Source organism: Anas acuta, chromosome 2 (assembly GCF_963932015.1).
Source record: "Anas acuta chromosome 2, bAnaAcu1.1, whole genome shotgun sequence".
Lineage (NCBI taxonomy): Eukaryota > Metazoa > Chordata > Aves > Anseriformes > Anatidae > Anas > Anas acuta.
In genome coordinates this window covers 130,550,867-130,564,478 of record NC_088980.1, presented here as the reverse complement: position 1 = coordinate 130,564,478, position 13,612 = coordinate 130,550,867, and the positions used below count along the sequence as shown (strand labels likewise).

Genomic DNA, 13,612 nt, shown 5'->3' with positions numbered 1-13,612 from the left:
CTTGTTACCAAAACCCTGCCATTTACACCCAACGCAGCTGGGTTTGGGGTTGGTGACATGTAATGAGAAGAGACCTTCCTGCAGACCAGGAGTGCCCAGACACGAGTATCATATATTCATGCAATTGTGGAGTATCTGGAGATTGAAGGTACCATACAGGGGTCATTGAGTCCATCTCCTGGCTCCACACAGGGCCACCTAAAAAATCAGACCATGTGTTTAAGAGCATTGTCCAAATGCTTCTTGAACTCCAACAGGGTGGGTACTGTGACCACTGCCCTGTAGAGCCGGTTCCAGTGCTTAGTGACAATGATGAGGTCACACTTCTGCCTTCTCTAAGCTGGACAAACCAAGTGACTTTAACCACTCCTCATATGTCTTCCCCTCTAAACCTCTTCCCTTCTTGGTTCCCCTTCTCTGGATGCTCTTTAACAGGTTTAAGCCACAATATTGTGGCAAACTGCACACAGTGCTTGAGGTGACGCTTCATCAGTGCAGAGCGGAGCGGGACAATCCTTTCCCTCGATGGCTGGGGGTGATGGGCCTGAGGCACCCCAGGGTAGGGTTGGCCCCTCTGGCTGCCAGGGCAAACTTGGCTCTTATTCAACTTGTCATCAAACAGAACCCCCAAATCTCTTTACATGTGTCTACTCTCCAGCCCCTCATCCCCCAGGCTGTACGTATATCCATGTTTACCCCACCCTGGTGCAGAATCTAGCACTTGCTCTTGTTAAATTTCATACAGTTGGTGATTGCCCAGCCCTCTAATTTAAGATCTTTCTGCAAGTCCTTTCTGCTCTTAAAGGATTTAACAGCTTCTCGTAATTTAGTATAATCTGCAAATTTACTTAATATGCATTTGCATCCTGCAACCAGGCCATGTATGAAAACATAGAGGAAGAATGGCTCTAAAACAGAGCCTTGTGGAACCCCACTTGTGACTGGCCTCCATCCTGATGTAATCCCATTTATTGTGACCCTTTGAGCCAGACCCGTCAGCCAATTCATCCATCATATTCACCCATCATATTATGTATTTGTGTAGCTGTGTGCTGGACTGAGCTTATAAATTGGAGAGCACTGAATTCTCTTCAGGGAGGTGTTCTGGCACTTCAATTACTATTTATTTTATTTATTTATTTATTTATAGGACTGATACAGTATTAAGAGTTTACTACAGTGGTGGCTCAAAGCTCACCACTCAGGCAGGCCTGGGTGGTGGCCACTGCTGGGACATGGTTTTTAATGACTGTTTACAATACTACACTGACATTTATTCATGGATGTTTTTATTCTAAAGGGCACTGTAGCATCAGTTTATAAACTTACGTTGCAACACACAGTATTTGATGTAGAAAATGCAAACCTGTCCCCCATAAAGGGGGACAGATTTATCTAACTGTCAAAAAGCAGAAGGAGAATTACTTCCAGTGGGCAATTCATGCAGCTGTTTGTTCCTGGGATGACTCTTTTCTCATCTCTCACTATATATTATGGGAGAAGCCTAAGAAAGTTTAGACACTTGATTTTTGAATGGCTGCATAGGAGTAGTTAATTGCTGTTCTTGGCCATACTTACCAGCCAGTAATTACGAATACCTGTTGCTGCACAAAAACACACTGTACTTTTCTTTACACTTTAGAACCCAGTAGAGAGTGTTTATAGTAGGCAAACACCTACATATTGATATTTTGACAAACTGTGGAAAACCTTTAGAGAAATACACTTCGTGGTTAATATGAACATTTGTATTAGATGGGAGAACAAACATGGTAGCATGTGACAAAAAAGTGGCTTTTCCTATGTTTTTTGATTTGTCATTAACCAACTGTTATGTGGAGTTTCTTTCTTAATTAGTAGCAAAAGTGGAATAATATGTATGTCAGTAAAACAAACAGATTCATAAATCTTTCAGTAAAAGGCAGATATATAAAAGTTTTGATAGATAGCAGGAAAAAATAATCTTGCTAAGGCAGTAGATTGTTATGCGCCTGAAGGTGCAATCCCATTTTCTAAAGAAAACAGTCATAAAGTCGTAGAATCATAAAATACCTGGGTTGGAAGAGATCCGCAAGGATCATCAAGTCCAACTCCTGGGTCCCCAAAGGGCTACCCAAGAGAAATAAATAAATAAATAAATAGAAACAAATCACATGTTTGAGGGCATTGTCCAAACACTTGAACTCCAGAAGGCTCGGTGCAGTGACCACCTCCCTGGGCAGCCTGTCCCAGTGCCCAAACACCCTCTGGGTGCAGAACCTTTCCCTAACCCCCAGCCTGACCCTCCCCTGTCCCAGCTCCATGCTGTTCCCTCGGGTCCTGTCGCTGACCCCAGAGAGCAGATCTCAGTGCCTGCCCCTCCGCTCCCCTCGTGAGGGAGCTGCAGGCCGCCATGAGGCCTCCCCTCAGCCTGCTCTGCTCTGGGCTGAACAAACAAAGGGACCTCAGCTGCTCCTCATGTGTCTTGCCCTCTAGACACCTCACCATCTTCATTGCCTTCCTTTGGACACTCTATAACAGTTTTTATCTTTCTTATATTGTGGCACCCAAAACTGCACACAGTACTCAAACTCAGTTTGTGAATACATCATGAGGTCCTGTGAAGCACTGGTCAACTGGCTTCTATCTAATATGACTTGCTTGGATAGCTGTTGAGCTCCTTCCAGAAGGCAAGATAAAGAAAACTACTTTAAAATGACGTTTCCCACAAAAGGTGAGCTAAAGAAGAGTGGAAAAGAAGGAAGAATATATATTTTTGTCAATCATATTAAACATGACATGTCCTTTGTTGACATATGCCAAGAAAAATTAATTATGTTTATTTATTTATTTATTTTCCCTAGAAACTCTCTTCATGTTTTGCTTTGTTCTTTTGCTTCTTTATCCTTGGTCTGTCAATGTCAGCAGTAGCAAACTTCTTCAGAGAAAACACAGAATATTTATTGAAAGTTTGCAAGACAAATTGGCTTCTAATTTTTGCTCCATCTTCTCCCTTAAAGGATTTTGGATGATGCAGATCTAAGTCAATACAATGCTGGAAGTGCTGAGAAATTAATTAAAAAGGAGCTAAATAAATATTTTAAAATCTTTTGTTGTTTAGACAGATAGTCTTCTTTCTTGTCCATCTAATCTGTGAGTGGATCATAAGAAAGACTTAGGGAGTACACACAGAAAATTATTGCAAAAACATTCAGGACTCCTTATTGAAGTACATTGAAATTCAGTTAATTACAATTAGGAGATAATGCATATCCAGTCCAGGCAGCCAAAATGTTCTTCCATTGCTTTTTGGTATAGGCTTCTTTCTTAAATCTGCAGAACCTACAGTGATTAAAAGAGATCAGTCATGATAAGCACTGACATTCATGACAGTGAAAACCTTGACATTGAAGGCTAAAGGGATTTGGAAAGTCAGAAAATTAAAAGGGAAACCTCAGTGCTAGGAGAAGTAGAAATGAACAGTTGAAGTTTTAGGATCAATCTTAAGTGTTTTATAGCACTCTCTTGACCTTATTTTACCGTCAAAGAGAACTCAGTAGTTGGCACTCACAAGAAATGTGGTTGTTCTCCGCTGAGTATAAAAATTGTGGTACTAAGGCATTTTATTTTGATGATGATATAACCTTTCAGCCTGCTCCAAGTGTCAGGGGAATCTCAGTCTTGTCTTACAAACACGTCTAGGTAATTTTAATAATTTATCTTTGCCTTATATTCAGCAGTTGAGTCTCAGTATGTCTCCAAAGTGAGTGTGACCAGGTATCTAATACATAGATGTGTGTGAAGCAGCAGACACTGACATGAGACCTTGAAATAATCATATATATAGGGGCAATTTATCCTCTCAGCCAGAGGGAGATGTTAGACATGTTACAGAAAACCTTGAAAGTGAATATTTATGATGTGCTTCATAAGACTCTGGCCTGTTATAGCAGTGTAAAAAAAAAAAAAGGAAAAAAAAAAAAAAGAGGAAAAAAGCAGTTTGGCTGAAGACTATCTGTTGTTGTATAACCAGCTGTGTTTCAGTGAATTCTTCCCTGGTAATGCTCACATGAATATACTGTTTCCAGAACTTCAGATTTTGTTGGATTTGTAGGAATGTTCTTATTATCTCTGTTCTTACTTACCTTCTATTCTGGCAACAAAACACGAAAATGAAAAACGTACTTTGCATAAATCTCAAAAGCATTCCACTGAAAGTCTAGAAACATTTATCTGAGATAGACAGAAAGCACACACAAGAAAGTAATAATCTCAGTGGGGTTTTCTGAAATCAGTCAGCTTTGTAAGAAGTAAAAAATCCTTATTAATCTGCTTCTTGGGGAGATTTTGGAAATACCTCTATTATACCAGAAATTAACATACTTTAGCACGAACAGTGTAACAGTTGCATCTGTACTTTAAGCTGCTATTTAATGTATTTATATATTTGTTTTTAGAATAGTAATCTAAATCCAGCTGTATGTGGCATCACCCACAAAATAAAGAGTTTGAAGATTACTGGGAATTAAAAAATGTGTATGCATTCACTGAGAAGGAAGATCAGAAAAGGCACTGAAATAAAACAGTTGTAGAAATTTATATATTTTAGCCTTTTAGAACATTTTTCACACTTAATTTCCAGTTCCTGAATAGTGATGAATAAATACTTTGAATTATTATGAATTATTCATAGCACATGGTAAATGCATATATGAACTTAAATATACGTTGCAATTTATAAATTGAATAAATAAAATTTAAAATATACAAAAAAATTTCTAACTAGAATTTTTGTAGTCTGTATGATGACTTTTTTTCAAAGGTGAAAATATAATGGGTGGTGCAGTGATTTGCAGAAGATGGAAGAATTGTCTTGTTTAAGTGCTATTCTGAACCTGTTTATTCTGTCACTGACTATTCTATGTTTCTTTGTGATGATGGACGCGCACTTTAACGAAGCTTTTCAGTGTTGCTTACCAAGGTGGCATTTAGTTGCCTAGGTGGCAGGTGGCTAGTGCCACTTTAGATACCCAGCATAGCTGTTAGCTGCCACTCCAGAAGGGCATGAATATCCTCTAGATCTTGTGTCATATTCGTCATATTCCCATGTCTGTTTTAGCTAAAGATCTTGTATATGATAGAATATTAAATAAACCTAATCTTTCAGAAACATTTTTTTTATATGTGACTGAAAGTCCATCTGTTCAGGACCAATCTGAACCATTGTCTCTTTCAAGATGGGACATGTCAAAGCCATGCTTTGTTCACTGTGTTACTAAGCTTTGACAATTTGGAGAAAATAATTCTGCAACTTGACTGGCAAAAAGTAAGACCTTTGCAGCTTGTAGTTTTGGTACTGCTCCTTAACAGCCCTAAAGGTATGCGCTGAACTTATTTCTCAGTATCCTTCTTTCTTCCTATTTTTCTCTACATCTTCTGAAAAGAATAAATATGTTTTTCTTGGGGAAATATCTATGACAATGGTCTACCCACATCCAGTCATAGAGAAGCTCCTTCTCCATAGTATGAACATAAAATATGCTGAAGAAATGTATAGAAAAATGCATTTCTAAGCAGAAATTTTCAGAAAAATCAGTGGCCACAGCTTGAAAGGCACACACCAAACTAGTGGGAATTTGTTCCACAGCCCATATATATACTATGGAAGTTAAAACATGGCCCCCCACCTTTGCAGTAGTGCTTGAAGATTAGTGACTGCTTATGAAGTTCTTGCATAGTACTATAATGAATACTCTAGAAAAACTAGGAATAAACTGATAATGCTTTTTCTAGAGCAGTGTTTAATAAGTGAAGTATAAACAAGCTTCGGTATACGCTGTGACTGATAGGGGTTTGGCAAAACATACTGGTATTCACCACTGATCACTGTTCTTTTTATATACTGACTGTAGGAAAATATACCTGCCTGTTCAACTCATGTCTGCATCAATGTCCATAGCATAAAGAGGGCTGATTTTTTGCTTCATGCTGCCATGTCATTCCCCTTTCCCTAGGTCTAATGCAGAGGTGACATTTCCCCACCTCACACAGTTGTCTCTGAAGACATGTAAATAATATGGAAATCCTTTGATGAAAATCAGCAGAGAAATGAAAAGCATCTCCTGAGTATTATTTGTTATGCCAATTTCCTAAAAACTATCCCCGGACCTGAATAATTTCTGAAGTACATATTAAACCAACATGTCCATGATTTGCCAGCATTCCTTTAAGCATCTGGTTAATCATCTTCACACACAAGACATCCAAACCCAAAGTATGCTCTCCTTTCTGAATGATTAAGCCAGGCTTCCCATAACATTTCACTGTCAAGTAGGGCCATGACAATGAGTTAACAGCAAAGTGAAAGGAAAATACATATAATCAAGCCTCTCAAGTCATAGAATCTGCTGTGAAAAATAAGAAAAAAAATGGGAAAAGGAAAGAGCGATGATGCCAAAGTGGTGAAAAGAAAAGGAAATACCAAGATGCAACTCAAAAGAAATATAGGTTATTTTGATGGGGTAAGTTTTATTATAGGATCAATAGTAGGGGCAGGCATCTTTGTGTCTCCCACAGGGGTGTTAAAGCATTCCCTGCTTAATGTCGGTGTTGCACTAGTGATCTGGACTGCTTCTGGACTGGTTTCTCTGATGGGTTCCCTCTGCTACGCAGAGCTGGGCACCGCTCTGCCATTTTCCGGGGGGGAATACAGCCACATTAAAAGAGGTCTTGGATCCTTGCCTGCCTTCGTGTTCATCTGGACGTCGGTGTTCACCAAGCCAGCATCAAACGCTGCTCGAGCCTTGCTGTTTGCTGAATATGCCACCCAGCCCTTCTACGGCGTTTGCCCTGCACCAGAAGTGCTGAAGAAATGCTTGGCCTTGGCCGTCCTCTGGTCCCTGGGGATCCTGAATGGCCGCAGCGTTAAAATGGCTGCCTGGGTGCAGACGGTTTTCACCCTGCTGAAGATGATGGCGTTGTCTGTAATTGCTGTCAGTGGCATAGTTCTCCTCGCTGGCGGGAGAAAGGAGACCCTGTCCAGGTTTGAGGACATGTTCAGCTCAGAGATGCCCAACGTGTCACAGATCGCTGAAGCCTTTTTCCAAGGACTGTATGCATACGGTGGTTGGTGGTCCCTCAACTACATGGCAGGTATATCACTTTTTCTTTAGAATTCATTCTGCAGTAGCAATTTTTAATGCTTCTCAGCTCATGTTAGAAGAATTTGCATCTTCTTCAAGGCAAGAGGGTCTGTAAAGATACACATTTTACAGTGCAAACTATCCACCAGTCCTGCATTTGATGGGGCTGGTAAAAGGCATTCTTCTGTATGGAAGTTCTTTGCTTCTTGTACAGTTCCCAGAATCAAACTGACATTTAAAAATGACTACAAGAGAAATTTAGGAGGTTTATTTAAAATCTTATATGTCAATAGAATCTTTCATACTTTAAAAAAATAAATCTTGAGTTTCTTGGTGTCAGTGCATTTTTAGAAAATGATGCTTATATTAGTGGCTTACATAGTGGCAATCTATTTGTGCACTAAGGATCAACCAATGATCAACTAACACGTAACTAAACATCTATACCTTCTCTCAGATTGTCCAGTTGATTTGTACATGGACAAATTAATATTAAATTGTATTAAAATACAGCAGCTTTAAGGGGTATGTAGGATAGCCCATCTGCGATAGTTCCTTGTAAAAATACAGTTTTGCACAGAAGGTGAAAAGAATGTAAGGAAAACAGTATAAATCCTTTCATATAACTTTTCATTTACCTTCTATATCTGTTAATATGTAGCAGTAACAAACAGAGCAGTTTTTCATGAAAGCTGCTCATGATGTTATGCACTTCACAATGAGTTAAATGAATAACATGCTATAGTATCACCAGATTTACAGAATTTAGTTGTAAGCAAATGGATGGAGTTGTTATATCTTTAACCCTATTCATCCATTGACCTCTACGACATGTAAAACATTAAATAGACCCAATGTGTGAAACGTGTAACACAAAGTTCAATGGTGAGAACAGTGTGAAAATTGGGTTAATGTTTAAAAAATGACAGTTTTTATTACAATCCAGTAATTTCTGCATCAAGAATATGCTGTAATAAAAAAGGTAATAAAAATCAGAAAATAGCACTTTGAAATCTTAAGATTGCCTTAAAGGCAAGCATTTAGCTTTGTAAGACCAATAAAAAACAGAATATTTCATATAAGTCCTATTTTATGAGCAGTTACCAGTAGTAATAAATATAATACACTAATAATAAATACAATATACTAGGCAGTACAGCTGTTTAGACAGATGCAGCTATGCATTTGTCCTCTGCTAAACTGAATTTCCTGTTCTTCAGCAATAACTTTAATTCCTGTGAGCTTCTGCTAAAGAATCAGGTGCCAGCTGGATGGCAGAACTATTACTAGCAACAAAACAAGTAGAAAGATAAATTCAAAATGGCAATTTGGGTGATTGTCCCCGTCTGTGCTCAAAACTATCAAGTGCATTCCCTCCATTTTAAATAAATCCCAAACTTATCTCCAATAGACTGTATCTGCATTTCCCTGTTGTTCTCAATCAATCCCTCTGGTCTGTGCACTGCATCCTGGAATGAGGCAGGGTCAAAGCTGATGATATGGGCAGGAGGCTGAGATAGTATTTGGGGGAGAAAAAATATTCTCCCTTCTATGCAGAGTTTGTGTAAATTGTACTCTAATTTGACTTTTTGCTTGGTGAGTTACCTTTTCATAAAGCTCAGGAAGTCTTTTGTAATGCTGAGGGAAGTAGGAACAGGTAAGGAAGAGAAGGGGTGAAGGAGTGAAAGAGAAGAAATAAACCTTTTTTTTTTTTTTTTTTTTTTTTTTTTTTTTTTTTTTTTTTTTCCCAAGCCTCTTTCACTAAGGTAAGGATGAGTTATTAGGGTTCTGGAAATCAACTCCATCTTTTCTGGGATTATCTCAGTTAGGAATGTGTGGCAGCACCGCGGTTGTTCAGATATCAAATTTGGAGCTTTTCCTTACGTAGATAAGAGTAGTTTTAAGCTAAGATACCAGGCTTAGCACTAAACTATTTTTCTCCACCAGATTGGCCGTGGAAATCATAATTACAGCAGAATCCAGCTGGAAATGGCCCTGTTTTAAAGCCACTGCATTACTGCTCTTCTGTCAATACCTTCAGTCTTTCCTGTTATATTTTCTGTATATACTGATGTAAGAGCAAAGAAATGTTTTGGGTAGGAAAATACACTCAAAAAATTTTGCATCAGGACTCATGAAATGATGAAAGAATAAATAACTGACTTTACAGTCTCACATTCAATCTTCTTATTTAAAAATATGGCTACTTGAAATTTTCTTAACAAATTGATATTCTGAAGTACAGTCATATATCTGTTTATCCAAATCAGACAAAATTTAACAGTCCTTTTGACATTTTTTATCATTCTGTCAAGAGTCTATTGCTCCCTTTTTTCCAAGATACTTGATAGTTTAAGAAAAATTTAAAGGTTAAAAATATTTTATTTAGGCTTCTTTGATGATAAACTATTTGAAAAGCACTGCAGGAGCTCACAAACAGTGTAGTTTAGGAGTCATGGTTAGTGTTGGAGCTCCAACCTAGAAGTTGCTTGCTTTATTAGTTTTGTTTTTTTTTTCTTCTTTATTTGTATTTTTTAGAAGAGATGAAAAACCCTAGCAGAAATATCCCCTTAACTGTGATGACTGCTGTTCCTGCAGTAATTGTGTTTTATTTACTGGTGAACATCTCATATCTGACTGTCCTCACACCGAAGGAAATTGTCTCCTCAGGTATGAGTTTGATATTTTTGTTAAAAAGGTGTCATCCATTGGCAGACCCATTTTATATCAATGTACTGGGTTATTTGTGTTCACCTAACTTCACAGTCAGGAAGGGAAGTGTGGGTTTCAGTCTAAGTTTTAATTCTCATTTAATTTTACTGCAAGGCAAAGTTGGACTGAATTCAGACAGATGATATTAGGTATTGAAAATATTTGCTTACACCTGCACTGGCTAAAAGGAAGTCAGAAGTGCATTGAAACCTGGAAAATCAAGTGAAGATCAGGTGTCTGTTTAATGTAGGACTTTGTTTTTCTGCATTTTTAATCCTCTCTCCTCCTTCCTTCCCTACCTCATGGTGTCTATGGCTGAAGTCCTTACTATGTAGGAGCTAGACAAGTCATCTGTCAAAGTAACCTGTTGTGATAAATAATATAGAAATGGCTATAGACACAAAAGTATAGCCATTTTGGGTTGAAGAGGGGTATTCTATGTAATTATATAGAATATTTATAAAATATATAATTGAATATAATATATATTATTTATATCAATATATGAATATTGATAAGTATTCCTATTCCTTAGAAGACCCTATACAAAAGTCCAGTTTCTGTAAATCTTCCCTCAGGTGCTATGCCAATAAACTATGCATAAAAAAAGGCTGAGAAGAATTGTATTTCTCCTTGATTGTCCAAACAACAACTTTTAAATCTCACCCTAATGAGACAGCTGTCAGACCTTGCCTCCAGGAGTAACAAAGAACATACCTCATTTAGATGTTTGTGTTTTTGTGTGTGTGTGTTTTTTTTTTTAATATATATATATTTATTTATTTTTCTGTGAATGCAGCTCACTAACATAAATGGCACTGGTGTAGCTGTCACTCAGCAACCCCATGTTGTTGCTCAGCCCACGATCAGGCTATCTGCTGGGAGAGACGCATACATTTGAAAATCCATTCTGGAATGAGAACAGCAGCAAATACCAGAACATCACCGAGCAGCAGCTGCCCTGCTGGCACGAGCAGTTCCTAATGTGCCACACGGGAGCTGAACTAATTTACGTCAGCTGAGGAGAAAACCTTAAAATTATATCTCTCATTTCAAGCTTTGCTATATATTGCTGCAGTTCTTATTCATTCACTGCATTTTTTTGTTTGTTTTATTTTGTTTTCCCCTACCCTGATGACTTTTTATGCTGCGCAGATCACTGCAAGACCTATAGTCCTCGTGGCACTTTGTTAGAGGCCTGTACACACATTTGTGTTGGCAGTGTCCTCCTAACAATAGGTCATGTCACCACTGTGGTCATGCAGGGGACTAATACCTTCATTTTCTTTCCCCAAACAGCCCTGCCCATGCATGCACATTTGTGATTCATGATTGTGAGACACAGCTGTGCTGCTTGCTGCCACTGGTCCTTTCTTTGTGAGTGGGCCACCAGAGCTTCACCCAGCCTTTGGTGGTGGACAGGAGTCCTCCTTGCTCTCACCCACCTCATGCCAATTTTTAGCTCCTGAGTTAAATACCCATAGAATTAGATTAGTCCCATCTGATTGTTGCAAATAATGCCAGGCATTTGTGATAAATAATAGGTATTTCATGCATTTTAAGTTTCCTTTCTGTTGAGTCTGTTGGTAATTCAGAGCATGGTACCTATGCCACTACTGATGCTTTGTTTTCTTGCAGTTGCTGTGGCAGTAACTTGGGCTGATCGAGTGATCCCCTCTGTTGCCTGGATCATTCCTCTCTCTGTTGCTGTCTCAATATTTGGTGCCCTCAACAGCAGCATGTTCACATTAGGTCGATTAAGCTACGCTGGAAGTCAGGCGGGACATTTACCTGTTTTAATCTCCATGCTCAATGTCCACACTTGTACACCAGCTCCAGCCATGATTTTTTCAACCACCATTGCATCCATTTTTATAATCCCCTCTGACCTTCTTATGTTAACAAATTACTTTGGATTTTCTGCCTGGCTTATGATTGGATTGACTTGTGCAAGCCTGATTGTACTTCGATACCGGGAACCTAATCTACATCGACCATACAAAGTAATTGGAAATAAGTTATAAAATATTGTTATGGCTTTTTTAAGTCATGTGTAGTGTGCGAAAGTTATGAACAAGTGCAAGACAAAAGTAGATAGTCATTACAAAAATACAGATTGTAATCTTGATGTTTAGAGCCTTATTTGTGATCCAGAACAAGTCTGCTTCACACTGAAGAGGGAAAAGGAAAAAACAGATGGTCCTTGCCCCAGAGATACACCTGAAAACAAGGGATGGATATGTGCATAATGGGGAACAAGGAACAAGAAACTGTGTGAGCATGGAGCACTGACAGGAACCATGTGGAATCCAGGCTGACAGTTCATGGTTAATGAGACATTGGTCTACCCTCATCTTTCCTGACACAACCATAGCCATTATGGCTAGGTTTAATTTCATCTCAATCTAGCTGTCAGAAAGCTGGGTTGGAGGTGTAGATTAATCATCAAGGCTTCTTCTAGGCACCCAACCCTGAACTTATTGTAGATGCCTGTAATATCCGAAATAGGTGAATGGCTTTCAGGTTCTGCCTATCTCTTCTCCATGACAAGAGAGGGACCCTGAAAAAGTATTCTAGACAATTTGAGGTCAGTTATCTCTCATCCTGGGTGAGATTTCAACAGCATAAGAAGTGGTATTATAGTGTTGCAAGGAATGCCATATTATTCCTAGGAATGATGCATGAAATCACAGTTGTTGGTTTTATTTCCTAAAACATTTTTTTTTCTTTCTCTTGCAGGTGTTTCTACCAGTTCCATTTTTGATGGTGGCAATGTCATTCTTCTTAGTTTTAGCTCCTATAGTTTGGTCTCCAAACCTGCAATACATTTATGCTTTCTTGTTTATGCTGGGGAGTTTTATTGTTTATATTCCCTTTGTATATTTTAAAATGCATTTTGCATTTCTGGATAAAATTACTTGCCACTTACAGCTACTGCTGGAAGTTTCTCCTCCTGATGGATCTGCAGAGGGCAAACACGAATAATGGCAAATGTTTAATCCCAGTGCAACTGACAGCCAACGGAGGATTTTCTTTAACTGATATATACACTTATGTGTATATATATAATTGTGTGTATATATACATGCATATATGCAGATATGCAAATTTAATAGGTGCAAAGAATCTTTTTTTAAAAAAGGGTAAAATCTGTAAAATGATCCCTCTTGCTCCTGAAGGCAACCATTAAAGTTGCATATATAATTTAAGTAACAGAAATAAAACTAAATTACAACACCAATACTTGCCATAATACCAGCACTAATATTATCATAAATAAATAAATGCATAGTTGTCAGCATCATTATATAATACATTTTTAGTCTCCAAAGTTGTCTGGATTATTTCTACTTCTTAATAGTTGGTGTATTGGAACTTCTGTTTTTAAAGGCTTTATACTTCTGTTCATCTGCTAACTTTTTTTTTTTTTTTTTGTCTGCATTTATTTCTAATAAAAAACTTTGAAGAACATTGTGGAATTGACTGAGATTTCTTTTTAATCACAAGAAAATTGTATATGGTGTGCCTTGGCTATTTTAGACCAACACATACAAATGCAGGGTAAAATCATAGTAAAAAAATCATAGTAAGTATGAAATAAAGAATTAAATAAGAATTATTTATATTGTTTGTCACACAAATAAAATTCAAGATATCTAAATTATTTTGCTAGATTTTTTAATTAAGCATTAATATCTTTTTTTTTTCCTTTACTTCCTTTGCTGTGTTAGAGACGAGAGTTTTTGTCCTCCTCCTCTCAATTTTTCTTTTTTATGAAA

At 37.9% G+C, this 13,612-nt stretch overlaps 1 protein-coding gene across 2 annotated transcripts; it reads left to right on the top strand.

The window, feature by feature from the left end:
- The first annotated feature begins 6,270 nt into the window (after positions 1-6,270).
- On the top strand, positions 6,271-13,306 carry SLC7A13 (solute carrier family 7 member 13). 2 transcript variants are annotated; one of them, XM_068672195.1, is made up of 4 exons: positions 6,272-7,131; positions 9,660-9,791; positions 11,472-11,836; positions 12,573-13,306. In XM_068672195.1, the coding sequence occupies exons 1-4, from the start codon at positions 6,408-6,410 to the stop codon at positions 12,816-12,818; spliced, it is 1,467 nt and encodes a 488-aa protein (XP_068528296.1). In that variant the 5' UTR covers positions 6,272-6,407; the 3' UTR covers positions 12,819-13,306. The 2 variants fall into 2 exon arrangements, with proteins under 2 accessions (XP_068528297.1, XP_068528296.1); XM_068672196.1 differs by lacking the exon at positions 9,660-9,791 and having other exon boundaries at positions 6,271-7,131.
- Positions 13,307-13,612: the final 306 nt, after the last annotated feature.

Coding starts and splice junctions, on each gene's coding strand:
- SLC7A13 (XM_068672195.1), top strand. CDS start 6,408: ATGGGAAAAGGAAAGAGCGATGATGCCAAAGTGGTGAAAAGAAAAGGA. Junction 9,792..11,471: donor GAAGGAAATTGTCTCCTCAG/GTATGAGTTTGA, acceptor GTTTTCTTGCAG/TTGCTGTGGCAGTAACTTGG. Junction 11,837..12,572: donor ATCTACATCGACCATACAAA/GTAATTGGAAAT, acceptor TTTCTCTTGCAG/GTGTTTCTACCAGTTCCATT.